Here is a 15624-nt window from a genome sequence, read left to right on the forward strand (position 1 = left end):
ATACATATACATATATATATACACATATAAATACACACATATACATACATATACACACACATACATACATATACACACACATACATATATATATATATATATATATATATAAATTAGCTGGGCAGGGAGAGATTGAAAAAATTAATTTTTTGTTTTTAATTTATTATTTATAATTTTTTGAATTGTCGGGCGTTAAGTTGAAAGAAAGAAAGGGGAAATAGAAGGGTAAATAGGTGAATTATTCGTTATAGGTTTATTTAATAAAGTAAAAAAGTAAGGATATCAGTAAGTTAATTAAATAATAAAAATTAATATAATTATTAATAAAATGTTAATACAAGTAGATAACAAAAACACATAAATACATACACATGAGTACACATGTAAAAAATGTACACACATCAATGGGGAGGAGCATGTGCTTGAATATATGTACAAACACAAATACGAAATATATGTAAGTAAGCTTCGTGTTAAAAAATATGATAATTATTATTGAAAGAATTAGTAAGAGGTAAATATAAGAGAAAAGTGTATATATATGTTATATGTAGATGGTAAATTAAGTAATTAATTAAAATAGAAGGTAAGTAAATGATTAGTTGTTAACAAGTAGATAATAGACCGAAAGGCAAGTCGAAGGATACCAATTGTGATAAGTACGTAATTGAAATATTAGAAATCGAGACCTAACCATGGAAATAGCCAATAAGAAACTATGGGGCGAGAACCTTTAAGTAATGACATAAGGAGTGATTAAAGCAAAGGGGGGTACAAAAATGAGTTAGGTAAAGAGAGATGTAGCTAAAAATGGTGGGATAAATAGGTGGGGGTTCTGTGGAGGGGTTCTTTTAGAATGAATGGGGGACTATATAGTTTAGGTTGTAAATAGGGTGTGTGTAATTCGTTAGTGTTGGATTTTTTCCTCTCTTTGAGGATTTTCCTCTAGCTGAAACAATTTGTAAACTCATTCTGGACTCACAGTAATAAATTTCCTATATATATATATATATATATATACTTATATATATCTTTAGCATATAATAACAGAGTATATATACATACATATATATATGTGTGTGTGTAGATACGAGAGTCAAACAAAAGTAAAGCCTCCTATTTTTTTAACTCAAAAAGTTAAAGTACTATGAAGAGCGTAGTTGTTCCATTAAAACGAGTGACCTTTTGTGCTCCAGAATTTATTTTTCTACATAGTCAGAACCATTTTCAGTGCACTTTTGCCAGCTGTCACCATTTTGAAATTAACAGACTAATCTCCTTACTGTGCTAACATCAACTGCATCGGCTCCGTCAACTTTTAACAGGTGCTGGTAAAAGTCGATCGGTTCAATTTGCAATCCCCTCTGATCCATTCCGGTGGAATATAAAAAATAGGAGGCATTACTTTTGGAATGTCTCCTGTATTTAATCCTTTTGAACATAGCATGGACCAGCAACAGTTATAATTGGGTCATTTTTCTACTTGAGCCTAAAACTGAAAATCTTGATAAAAAAGAAGGATCGGTTCTTTGGTTGTTTTTGTTTTACAGCATATCAACCCTTTTCAGGTTATTTAATGCTGAATCCAAAGATTTTGAAGAAAAATTTTTTAATAGAATATATTTGTTGTTTTCAAGTCAGTTTCTATTCAACCCATAGTTGGGACCCTAACAGGTATCACCACTCCAGGTCAGAGTGGACCTGGGAGCAATGGTAATTAAAGGGTGGCTCCACACTCGCCAAAGCCTGCAAGCTGGGGCCTCACCACTGGATATAGTTTAAGGTCACATCCAGGACCACAGTAAGAAGGAAGAACAAAAATAAAAAGAAAAATGTTGTACCTCGTGTGGAGCATCAGCCTTATCCGATTCTGCATTGTTATTGTTTTGTCTTGGAGATTTTTCGCTTGATGGTATATTCTCTTTAGCGATTCCCAACAAATACTGGTCATAGTCCGATAATACTGATTGCGCATCGTCATCTTTACGTTCATCTTCAGCAGATTCGGACGGAGAGGGGTCCGCAGACATTGCAGCAGAGGGACTACCACTACCACTGGCAGTTGAAACATTTTTTTCTAAACAGAAAAGAACAAAACAGAAATCGCTTTATTTGAAAGATAAATCAAACAATATTAAATTAAAAATAATAAAACTAAGATCAATATTTGTTTTATTATTGAATTAGTTTGGAATTATTTTGGAGATATTTAAAGTAAATCAGCTCATGAGATCATCTGGCACATGCGTAGAACCGGTCGGCGTCACGAGGGGACCGTTTTTGTTGACCCCCCCTCCTGTCGAAAATTGTCGATTTCGGGGTGAAAAAATGAACGTTTTTGGCCAATTTTTCGAGCGAAGGATGGAGCTTCAATATGATACCGAGTTTGTGAATTTTTGTTCTGTCTGTCGAAAGTTTTTAGCAGACACACAAACATACATACATACATTTTCGCTTTTATATATATAGATTAGTTTGGAATTATTTTGGAGATGAGTTAATTTGTATAATTTTTATTTAATTATGTAAACTATTATCCTCAACTTGTAGCTGTTGTTTTCACAACGTTTCAGCCAATTATTCCTCTGGCCTTCATACAATTTACTCGTCTCTAAAATAATTCCAAACTATTTCAATAATATAACAATCGGCACAGACCTGACACAGCTGGAAGAACAATTGGATTTATAAAACCCAAAAATCCAAACTTGATTGCCCTTCGGGGCCCGTCGTGCAGTGGATAGAGTGCGGAATATCTAAGACTCCAGGTAAGCATTGTCTAGAGATAGCGGTTTCGATCCTACCCAAAGCCGGTTAGAGGATTAATTGATCAAACTTTGATGAGATGACAACAGCTATTGAAGGCAGTAATTGCTGTTGATGTAGTTGGAGAATTTGATATTCCTATCACGTTGCGGTTAACCTGACGAAGGCCAGAGGAATAATTAGCGGAAACATTGTGAAAACAATAACTTGAAGATGAGGATAGTAGTCCAAATAATTAAATTAAAAAAAAATTTGTTTTGTAACTACAAAGGGAAGGTGAAAACTATTTCAAGGACAATGTCCATTTTCAAGAACCTTGTAAGTTCGGTTCTTGGGGTTCTTGTCTAAAGGACCGTGTTAGTGGAACTGATCTATTTTGATTCTGTCGTGAAAAACTCTAATTTTACAAGTCTGCTATTCGATTACCTGCTGTTCACCCGCTCCCATCCCCCCCCCCCCAAAATAAACACTCAATAAGATTAAATAATATTAAGTAATATTTGCTTAGAAACTCGACTTCTGGTTTTTGTTCGAAAGGAGAATTCCTTCGTTTTAATGTTGACTGCATCGGACAACAAATTTGGATCGGCACAATGAGTGGAATTACAGTCTGCGTAGTGAACATGTTAAGTATTGAGACATTATGTTGAACAAAGATGGCGGCAGTAAATCAAATCGGCAAAGAATCAATGCAGTCACAATTTTGAGTGTTAAATAATTCTTAGTAATAAAGATGGCGGCGAAGAATCAATGCAGTCCTGATCTTGAGTGTTAAGTAATTCCTAGTAACAAAGATGGCGGCAAAGAATTAATGCAGTCCCAATCTTGAGTCGTTTCGAGACAGAGGCTGATGACGAACTGATTGAATCCAAAATTTGACATTTTTTATAATAACTTTTGAAGCTTCTGATTGGTTAATTGTTATAACTGTGGTTATAAAATCGATCGTCGAAATCATTGGAGTCATACTTTCATTAGTAGTCAAAAACATTTTAACAGAACACATATATGCATAATAGTTCCTCAAGATGAAAGCTTGAGGACTAACGCTTTTCAGAAGATAAGTTTTGAATCAAAAACCATATTTAATTTCAGAAGAGTTTCCAATGGGTAGCTAGTTCTGGAGATGAAAAAAGAGTTTTTAGTGGTTAGCTGATCTGTAGAATTTTGGACTCCAAAATTTTGCAGGTAAAGAGCGAAGATCTTTCTTGTGCGGACATAAAAAATTAAGTGTGGGAATTCTAAAATATCCAATATCTTTATTCAGCAATCACAGTTTCTGATTGGTTGCTAGCAGAACGTGGATCCATTTGATTGGTCAGTTCCTAACACCAGTATCTATAAATAGAATCTTCCAGTTTTCTTATTACAATAATATTGCAGCAATGACAACAAGCAAGTACAGGTTCTGTCACACAAAAGTAGAGAGTATGAGCCAACTGATATCCAGCTGAAAGGTTCTGCTGAGGGACGGCAATTAAACAATGTGACACAATCGATTGTGCAAATATTTCTATTGGATTATCTGTAAAACGTTGAATATCGAATGGAGCAGCAAATCCTGGGAACATGCTTACCAGCAAAAACAGTTGGAAATAAGTCATACACCATCCACCATGATGACGCAATTCCTGCAGCTACGCACCTAGAAAACTTGAGCTATGAGATCTGACATGATATGGGACAAGAAAGAGAAAGAAGCAACCTTAGTAGAAGTCAATGGTGCAGGGTTAAATAAGAAAGGAAGATCTCAAAAAAAAAAAGAAAAAAAAAAGGTCTCCCATGAAATTGAACATTTCCCAAATTATACCTGCATATTATCTGAACTCAAAAACAAGCGGCTTTTTTTTTCTCTCTAAAGTATGCATTATTTCTAGCTAGTCTAAACTTAATACGTAACCCTAAAGGTATTATTTCTTAACCAGTTTTTTAAACGAGTTAAAATAACCAGACTTTCCAATTTGATAAAAGTTCCATTAGAAGCATATTTATTATGGGGTGGAGCTGGAATGCTCGAACATTCTGGCATGAGGTAGATAAAGGCAAAAAGTATCCATGCATTATCATGGGAGGGGAGACTATCTTCAAGTACTATCCTAAGTCCTAAGCTGGGAATGGTGCAACGGACTTATACTAAGCAGATATTAAACAGTCCTCTCACCTTTTTTTCTTTTCTTTTTTTTATGGAGAGTAGATAATGCATGTGGACGTGTTATCGGCAGCTCCAGTAACTCTCACTTCTCCTTTTTTGTCCTTCAGTCCTCATTTCCAATGAGTGATTTTTCTGACAAACGGTGAAGAAAAAGCTGCTTTCCAGGTCGGTAGTACTTTGTGAACAGTAGCCTGAGATGTTGGAAAATTTCTGTTTCTATGTCTATCCTTGTGGTAATGTCACTACTAAGGGTGCTGGAGGTAAACGTTTCATCTGGGCTGACGTTATCCGCCTGATAGTCAGTAAGGATGCTGTCCTATCAGCAGGTGCAAAGTACTGGGGCTGCTGTATTGCCATTTGGTGAATGGATTCTGGACCATACAGTAGTTTCTAGTAGGGCCTCTCAATGCCATACTAGTGGGTAATTGTTACGGCTTTACCTTATCATGTGCTACAAAAAAAGAAAAAGAAAAAAAAATTTCTTGTCTTTTTCTCTCTTACTTTCTCTCTCACTATTTTTTTTTTTCTTTTACACAGTGATCACCACTTATCAAGGCCCGGAAGCCACTCAGGGATAAGGGTTATTGCAAGTACATTACGTTAGTGTGGAGATTTGATGAAGTGTTTACTTAAGGGGGCGGTTCATTAGAAATTTGTTAACGTTGGACTTGAAGACATCCAAGTTGTAGTCCGGTGGGAAGCAGGCAGACGGAACAGAATTCCACAGGCGTGCAGTGTTAAGAAAGAAGCTTTGTTCATGGGATCCGCGTTTTGATTTAGGCACATTGTATTGCTCCAACCCAGTCTATGGACCTGTTCCACAAATCCCAAAACCTCAACATAACAAATCTCCAGAAAAAAAAAACACGAATAAACTAGAACCCCATCCTCCAACGTAGACCCTACTATCAGGTTTCCTTCTCCAACATCAGGGGTCTACGTTCCAACCTTCCAGAGGTTGAAACACAATTACAGGAGACGAAATTGGACATATTCTTTCTAAGTGAAACTGACATAGGGCCAACCACTCCTCTAGACGAATTCATAACTAAAGGATACTCTAACTTAACATTTAAATCTGACCCCCAAGATCACCATGGGCATGGAATATGTGCCTACATTAAAGATAGCTTTCCATGTGGTAGAGATATTTCCAAAGACCCTAATTTACCTTATATGTGCTTTTGGGTTGCACTAGCTTACACCACTGCATTTATATTTGCCCTCTATCGCCCCCACAACAGTGGGGTTACTATCTTTAAGAGCATATCTGAGAAAATTGACCACATCCTGTCTGCTCATTCTTTGGCTAACATTCGCATTTGCAGTTACTTCAATGTCCATAATGTGGAATGGCTGACCCACTCAAATAAGACTGATGACGAGGGAAGGTTCTGTCATGATTTTGCCACTGCCTATGACCTCACTTAGATTGTTCATGAACCCACCCGTGTGCCTGATACTACCGGTCAGTATACAAGCCTTCTAGACCCTTTCCTCAAAACTTCCCCTGAGCTATGTTCATGTTCTGTTCTATCTCCTCTGGGATCCTCCGACCACTTCGTTGTAGCAGTTAAGATAGAAATGAAATGTAATAAGTCTTCAGACATACCTCTCCACCGTACTGTATATCAATACTATTTGGCTGACTGGGATAGCTTCCGTACATTCATATCTGATCTACCTCTGCATTCCATGTTTAAAAAGGATGTGTCCTCTATAGTATCAGACCTGACCAAATGGTTAATTGTAGGCATAGACCGATTCATACCATCCAAAAAATTCTAACAAAAAGCTAACAGCCAGCCATAGTTCTCCCCAGAATGTGCTGCTGCCATCGCGCACAGAAATCACTTTTTCTATAGCTACCAACGTAATAAATGTTCTGAGATTAAAGCTGCTTTCAGGACTGCCAGCAACCACTGTAAAAGAGTAATAAAAAATGCAAGAGAGCTATATGCTCAGTCTGTTAAATCCAAAGTAGCTGAGCAGCAGCTTGGTTCCCACCAGTTTTGGCAAATAGCAAACAGGATCCTGAAAAGAAGTGTGCATTCTATCCCTACCATCTTCAATGGACCTGAGGTAATCTCGTCAACATCAGACAAGGCCAAACTATTTGCAAAGAACTTTGCAGCTATTCTACCCTATGTGACAGAGGCCATCAACTCCCCGTATTTCCTCCTATAACAGACAACATGCTATACAACATACAAATATCTGTGCATGAGGTCACCAAGCTAATCAAGAACCTTGATTCCAGTAAAGCAACTGGCCTTGACGGCATTCCAGTTATAGTGCTGAAAAAGCTCCAACCAGAACTTGCCCCCATACTAACAAAACTGTTTAAGCATTGCCTTAAGGAGAAGTGCTTTCCAACACCCTGGAAAACCTCATCAGTATGCCTGTATTTAAGAATTCAGGTGAAAAGTCATCTCCCTCTCAGTACAGACCAATAAGTCTCCTGTGTGTCATGAGTAAGTTGTTGGAATCCGTATTAAATAAAGAAGTAGTCAACCATCTCAGCAGAAACAACCTTCTTAGTAACATGCAATATGGTTTCCGCTCCGCAAGATCTACCGCAGATGTGCTAACGGTTATATCGCATAGGATTAGTGAATCTCTGTACAAAGGCTTCCTTTCTAGGGCAATTGCTCTTGACATAACGAAGGCCTTCGATAAGGTATGGCATAAGGGCCTACTTCACAAGATTTCCAGCTAAGGTATCACTGGAAATGTTTTCTCAATCATTAAATCATTTCTCTCTGATAGGTTCATAAGAGTAGTGGTTGATGGGCAGAAATCAGAGGCCCACAGTATTAATGCTGGAGTCCCTCAAGGGTCAATCCTTGGCCCAACTCTCTTCTTGATCTACATCAATAATATCCACAAACACATACTTAAATCATTTGTTGACATCTATCCTGATGACACGACCATCTATGGCAACACATCAAAGGCCGTAAATGACAAAGTTCTCTCTAATTCTCTCTCCTCTGATCTTGAGCATGTGGTACAGTGGGGGAAGAGGTGGCTGGTTACTTTTAATGCATCCAAAAACAAGCTTCTATCTTTATATCATCAACGCTCTGATCCCCATCTGGCATCAATTGAAATGAATTGCTTTAGTCTTGCGGGGGCTCCATGTTTTAACAAGCTTCTGAGTTTGACCTTTACTCCTGATCTGAAATGGAACACGTACATCAGGTCGCTGGGAAAAATGGTGGGATCCTTCTACCGCTCCAGAAGATATCTCACTACTGATACAATTCTCTATCTGTATAAAAGCCAAGTACGTCCAAGGATGGAGTACTGCTGCCACATCTGGGTAGGAGCTGCTAAAAACAGCCTATCCTGCCTTGACAGAGTACACAATAGACTTTGTAGCTTAGTGGGGGATGCCCTTTTCTCTTCCATGCAGCCTCTCTTCCACAGAAGAGACATTGCGAGCCTATCTTTGTTTTATCGTTATGTCTATGGCAAGTGCTTGTCTGAGCTCCAATCTCTCGTCCCCCCTCGCCAATTTTACATTGAAACTACTGTCAATAATTTTCCCTACTCTTTATCTGTTCCTAAATTCAAACGCAGATTTCATGAGCAGAGCTTCTTTCTCAGAAGTGCACGACTGTGTAACTCTCTTCCGTTCGACTACAACTTGGATGTCTTCAAGTCCAACATAAACAAATTCCTGACAAACCGCTCTCTTAAGTAAGATACTCTATCAAATCTCCAATACTAATGATTACTACAATACTATCTCATTGTTTACAGTACACGCAATAACCCTTATCCCTGAGTGGCCTCCGGGCCTTGATAAGTGGTGACCTCCATGTAAAAAAAAAAAAAGAAAAAAAAGGAGCAACCAGACTCCAAAAAAAAAATTTCGAAGGCTACCTGATAAATATACCTATTAAACTAAGTGCAAGAGAGATACAAACAATTGCAATTAAAAGGATGGTTGGAATTTTAAAAAGATCTCTCGGTTGGAATGTATGAGATAATGGGATGCTTTATCCTCAGCTTGAACATAAGAAAATTGAAAATAAAAGGAGAATTTCTTATCTCTATATATAAAAGGCAAAATGTGTGTGACCATTTTGTGTATGTCTCGTAAAGGCTTCTTTCGCACACGCTCCTAGGGTCGTTATGATCGCTTACAACTGTTTATATAGCCTCTAGATAATAATATCTACGATTTGGGAATGCGGATCGCCTCTACATTTATTTACATCGACTTTTATGAGATTCGCGCTATTTCGTTTTGTTCCCTGTTTGTCCTGCTTTTTAGTATAAACTAGCGGGGGTGGATACCCGGCGTTGCCAGAGTGGGGGGGGGGGTACCCGGCGTTGCCAGAGTGTTTGGAGGTGTGTGTGGTTGTTAATGAAAATCTAAGAATAAGCGAAGTAAAAAAGAAAACATAAAGACGAACGTTAAAACTTAAGCGAGGGGTGCCTGGGGGGGGGGGGGAAGAATCAAAACATCGAAAAAAAAAACTAACGTAAGGCAAACGAACGATGTTAAATGTAAAAATCGAAAAAAACAAAAACAAAAAAGAAAACAGAAAAATTAAAAACAACAAAAAAAAAAAAACATGTGGAAAATGGCTTAAATAAGCCTGTTTCGATATTAAAATTCAAAAAAATCGGTGGGTACCTGGGTGTTTTTGGGTGCGTGTTTGTACGGTCAAGGATGGGGGGTGTTAATGAAAACCTAAGAATAAGCGAAGTAAAAAAAAAAAAACAGAAAAACGAACGTTACGTGAAAAATGGCTTAAATAACACTGGTTCAATATTTAAATTTCAAAAATCGAAAAAAAAAAAAAGAAAGACATCTCACACCATGATTTGAACCCAAAATGTTTAGATAATGACCCAACGCTCTAACCAACTGAGCTAACACGACGTACATGAAATTTGGTCAGTTTTTCAAGTATTTAAACTAAATCAGGTCATGACGTCATCTGACGCATGTGTAGAACCGATCTCATCATGAGAGGACGGTTTTTGTTGACGTCGCACGTTTTTTTTTCACACTTTAATTTCCAACTTTGCCTCAAGGGTTCGGGTTCGATCCTCATACTCACCTACCAAAACTTTTTTTTTTATTTTACCCCACCCCCACCCCCCAGAGTTTTGATTTACCCAAAACCATACACACCTCAAAACACCCGGGCATCGCCGGGTACCCCCCTTCTAGTTTTTAATAAAAGCCTCCATTTATTGTATTATTTGGATACTATTCTCCTCTCCGTTTTTATAGCTATGTTTCGTTCGATGTAACCTCTGATCATTTTCTTATAATAAAGTTTGGCAATCTTTATGTCAAACTCAGAGAACCGTACAGAATTTCAAACTGAAACTTATTTAATCTATATATATATATATATATATATATATATATATATATATATATATATATATATATATATATATAAAAGCGAAAATGTGTTTGTATGTATGTATGTCTTGCAAAAAATTTCCACACGGGTCACGGATTTTCGCCAGATCGGTATCATTTTGAACTTTCAACCTTCGCCCGACAAATATTGAAAAACTGGCCAAAACCGTTAATTACTTCACCCTGAAATCAGCAGTTTTCTACGGATGGGGGGGGTCAACAAAAATCGTCCTCTCATGACGAGTTCGGCTCTACGCATGCGTCATACAACGTCATAACCTGATTTAGTTTAAATATTTGAAAAACTGACACAATTTCATCAACGTCATCTTAGCTCAGTTGCTTAGAGCGTGGCCTCATTATCTAAACGTTTTGGGTTCGAATCGTGGTGTGAGATATCTTTTCTTTTTTTTTTTGATTTTTTTAATTTTAATATTGAAGCAGGGTTATTTAAGCCATTTTTCACGTGTTTTTCAGATTTTTTAACGTTTGTTTTTCTGTTTTTTTTACTTCGCTTATTCTTAGGTTTTCATTAACACCCTCCGACCACACACACCGAAAAACACCTCGGCAACGCTAGGTAACCCCCCGCTAGTCTAACAACAAAACAATTCACTTTGTGAACTTTGGAAATTTGAAAACTTTTAAACTGTCAAAGTAAGGAAACAATATGGGTATAAAATGTATAAATAAACGTTTTTTTTTTTTTACTAGGGAATCACCACTTATCAAGGCTCAGAGGCCACTCGAGAATAGGGGTTAAAGAGTGTACAGTGGTCAAAAAGACAATATTATGATAATCGTTAGAAGTGTAAATTTGGTAAATTGGATTACTTAAGGGGAACGGCTCGTTAAGAACTTATTTACATTAGACTTGAAGACGGCCATATTGTAGTCAGCTGGAAACAGGTAAACAAGAGTTCCACAGGTGTGCAGTTCTAAGAAAGAAGCTTTGTTCATGGAATCTATGTTCAGGTTTAGGCACAGATAAAGAGTGGGGGAAATTATTGATGGTGTTTTCAGCCAGATGAGTGTTTCTTTTGAATGTTTGATGAGGGGGGGGGGCAATAGATTGAAGCGCAGATGAGCACTTGCCATGAAAATCCCGATAAAGCAGAGACAGGCTTGCAACGTCTCTTCTGTGAGAAAGAGGTTGCAGAGAAGAGAACAGGTCATCCCCTACTAAGCTAGGAAGTCTATGCTGAACTTTGTTAAGGCAGGATAAGGTCTTTCTAGCAGCTCCTACCCAGATATGATAGCAGTACTCCATCCTTGGACGTATCTGGCTCTACATAAATATTATGTTAATAGAAGTTGAATCTGCATAGCTTATTCCACCGTTATATGTCTTTATTTGCTTTAGCTTGTGTCTATCTGTTACACCTCTGCATTGTATTGCCTTTTATCATTTCCTTTATATACACACTAAATAAAGCTTCAAGCTTTGTGGCAAAGAGTGACGGCTGCTTGGACAAAAGTCAGATCAATGTGAGTGACATTGGCTTACTAATGGTTAATCTTCAGAACAATCTGTTGAAAAAAAAAAAACAATATCCTAGTATCTTTGTCTTTCATATGTATACACATTTCTCCCTCTTCATCCTTCCCTCTTTTGCTCATTATCATTAAAGGATGAAATAAGCAGTTGGTATTGGGAGACCGTTCAAGACGGATCGACATTTGGTCTTGAGCGGTTAAAATTGTGACTCCGAAGGCAACACACATCACACATCTCAACTCTCAAATGTAAAAAGAAAAAAATATTTTTATAAAAATATGCAGGTTTGTTTACTTATTTTAAACAGCGCTCGATTCTAAGCAGAATGGTTCCAGTCAGCAATAACGCAAAGAATTTGATACAAAACCTGTCAACTAGACGTAGTCGATAACATATCAACCCCTTGATGATTGTTTTATATCATGTTTAACACCCATGGAGTCGGTTGCTGTGCCAAGACGTAATAGTAGTTCCAGAAACGTTAGTATGGTATGGTGCAGAGAAACCAAGTCACTCTTCCCGGCAAGCGATAGCACGGCCATCGTAATAGATGGCCTATCAGCTGAAAAATGAAGTCATCGCTGAGGTTCTAGCAAACAAGATATGTGGAACACTTAGACTATCGATAATGAGCAGAAATAAGCGTTAGAAAATTTCAAAATTGGATATAAAAAAAAGATAAATAAAGAACACAATGATTTGTATTGAAACTCATCCAATATAAATAATAAAAAAATAAAATATTTCAAAGTCTACTTTTCGGTCAAAAACTATCATTGGTTTCTAAGAAAACTTGTCTAATTTTTCTAAGAAATCATTGCCGTCAAAAAGTTCTAGTAAATTATATATCAGCACCAAATTATTTTTCTGTTAAAAAAAACCCCCTGAAAAATCTTACCCTGTTTTTCCTCAACATCAGATTCAGAACTGCTATTGAACTGTAGTGACTGTTTCGATAGTTGTCTTTTACTTCTCCGTGGAGTAACTGGTGATTAAAAAAAAGATTGGTTAGTCATCGTTTAAGTGAATTGTGTGGATGTGGATCTTATCAAGATGAAATTACACAGATCCAGTAGAGAATTGCGGAAAATTTACATAAAATGTAAAATGTACATTTTTTTTTTTTTTACATGGAGTTCACCACTTATCAAGGCCCGGAAGCCACTTGGGGATAAAGGCTATTGCGTGTACAGTAATCAATGGGATAGTATCGCAGTAATCATTAGTATTGGAGATTTGATAAATTGTCTTACTTAAGGGGGAGGTAGTTCATCAGGAATTTGTTTATGTTGGACTTGAAGACATCCAAGTTGCAGTCAGGTGGGAAACAGGCAAGCGGTAGAGAGTTCCACAGGCGTGCACTTCCAAGAAAGAAGCTTTGTTCATGGAATCTAGGTTTAGGTTTAGGCACAGATAAAGATTGGGGAAAATTATTGACATTTTGGCATTCCATTATATTTCTTGAGACATTTCATTGTTGAATTACTAACCTTGTTTTCTATATGTGATAGATGAGTTAGTGTCCCCGACGAAACATCTTCCAACAGATATAATGTATTATAATATGTGATATATATAATAAATAATAAAATAATATTATAATATGTAATATTATAATAATATTTTATTATTTGTTAACATTTTATATAAAAATAAGTGAAACAATGTGAACAATTTTTACTTTTATTTCATAAATTTATATTTATTTCTTGTAATTAACTTAATTTTCCTTTTTGTGAACCATTCTTAAAAGTAAATAAATATTTTCTTACAGAAAAGTAGCAGACTTACACCAAACTACTTATAATAATAATACAACAGAACTACTACTACTACTAATAAGAATAATAATAAAAATAATAATAATTTGTCTAAGAATGTTATAAATCAGACTCATGCCAAACTACTTATAATAATAATAATAATAATAATAATAATAATAATAATAATAATAATAATAATAATAATTTGTCTAAGAATGTTATAAATCAGACTCATGCCAAACTACTTATAATAATAATAATAATAAAAATAATAATAATTTGTCTAAGAATGTTATAAATCAGACTCATGCCAAACTACTTATAATAATAATAATAATAATAATAATAATAATAATAATAATAATAATAATAATAATAATAATTTGTCTAAGAATGTTATAAATCAGACTCATGCCAAACTACTTATAATAATAATAATAATAATAATAATAATAAAAATAATAATAATAATAATAATTTGTCTAAGAATGTTATAAATCAGACTCATGCCAAACTACTTATAATAATAATAATAATAATAATAATAATAATAATAATAATAATAATAATAATAATAAAAATAATAATAATTTGTCTAAGAATGTTATAAATCAGACTCATGCCAAACTACTTATAATAATAATAATAATAATAATAATAAAAATAATAATAATAATAATAATAATAATTTGTCTAAGAATGTTATAAATCAGACTCATGCCAAACTACTTATAATAATAATAATAATAATAATAATAATAATAATTTGTCTAAGAATGTTATAAATCAGACTCATGCCAAACTACTTATAATAATAATAATAATAATAATAATAATAATAATAATAATTTGTCTAAGAATGTTATAAATCAGACTCATGCCAAACTACTTATAATAATAATAATAATAATAATAATAATAATAATTTGTCTAAGAATGTTATAAATCAGACTCATGCCAAACTACTTATAATAATAATAATAATAATAATAATTTGTCTAAGAATGTTATAAATCAGACTCATGCCAAACTACTTATAATAATAATAATAATAATAATAATTTGTCTAAGAATGTTATAAATCAGACTCATGCCAAACTACTTATAATAATAATAATAATAATAATAATAATAATAATAATTTGTCTAAGAATGTTATAAATCAGACTCATGCCAAACTACTTATAATAATAATAATAATAATAATAAAAATAATAATAATTTGTCTAAGAATGTTATAAATCAGACTCATGCCAAACTACTTATAATAATAATAATAATAATAATAATAATAATAATAATAATAATTTGTCTAAGAATGTTATAAATCAGACTCATGCCAAACTATTTATAATAATAATAATAATAATAAAAATAATAATAATAATAATAATAATAATAATTTGTCTAAGAATGTTATAAATCAGACTCATGCCAAACTACTTATAATAATAATAATAATAATAATAATAATTTGTCTAAGAATGTTATAAATCAGACTCATGCCAAACTATTTATAATAATAATAATAATAATAATAAAAATAATAATAATTTGTCTAAGAATGTTATAAATCAGACTCATGCCAAACTACTTATAATAATAATAATAATAATAATAATAATAATAATAATTTGTCTAAGAATGTTATAAATCAGACTCATGCCAAACTACTTATAATAATAATAATAATAATAATAATAAAAATAATAATAATTTGTCTAAGAATGTTATCAATCAGACTCATGCCAAACTACTTATAATAATAATAATAATAATAATAATAATAATAATAATAATAATTTGTCTAAGAATGTTATAAATCAGACTCATGCCAAACTACTTATAATAATAATAATAAAAATAATAATAATTTGTCTAAGAATGTTATAAATCAGACTCATGCCAAACTACTTACAATAATAATAATAATAATACGACAGAACTACTACTACTACTAAAAAGTAATATTTATTTGTCTAAGAATGTGATAAATTTCTGTAGACAAAATATCTGTTAAAAGCTGTTTTGTCGGGGACGCCAAATCATC

At 34.1% G+C, this 15624-nt stretch overlaps 1 protein-coding gene across 2 annotated transcripts in view; it reads right to left on the reverse strand.

Annotated features, from left to right (window-relative positions):
- Positions 1-15624, reverse strand: part of LOC145259278 (uncharacterized) — a 63551-nt gene that overhangs the window by 25943 nt on the left and 21984 nt on the right. The window contains exons 5-6 of one of the 2 annotated variants that reach the window (XM_080117140.1): positions 12710-12796; positions 1842-2077 (exon numbers count right to left, since the gene is read on the reverse strand). In XM_080117140.1, coding sequence (XP_079973266.1) covers positions 1842-2077; positions 12710-12796 — 323 coding nt within the window. The remainder of the gene's footprint in view (positions 1-1841; positions 2078-12709; positions 12797-15624) is intronic. The other variant, XM_080117141.1, reaches the window with a different exon arrangement.

This window comes from Euprymna scolopes, chromosome 34 (assembly GCF_053919585.1).
Source record: "Euprymna scolopes isolate OS-2025 chromosome 34, ASM5391958v1, whole genome shotgun sequence".
Classification (NCBI taxonomy): Eukaryota; Metazoa; Mollusca; class Cephalopoda; order Sepiida; family Sepiolidae; genus Euprymna; species Euprymna scolopes.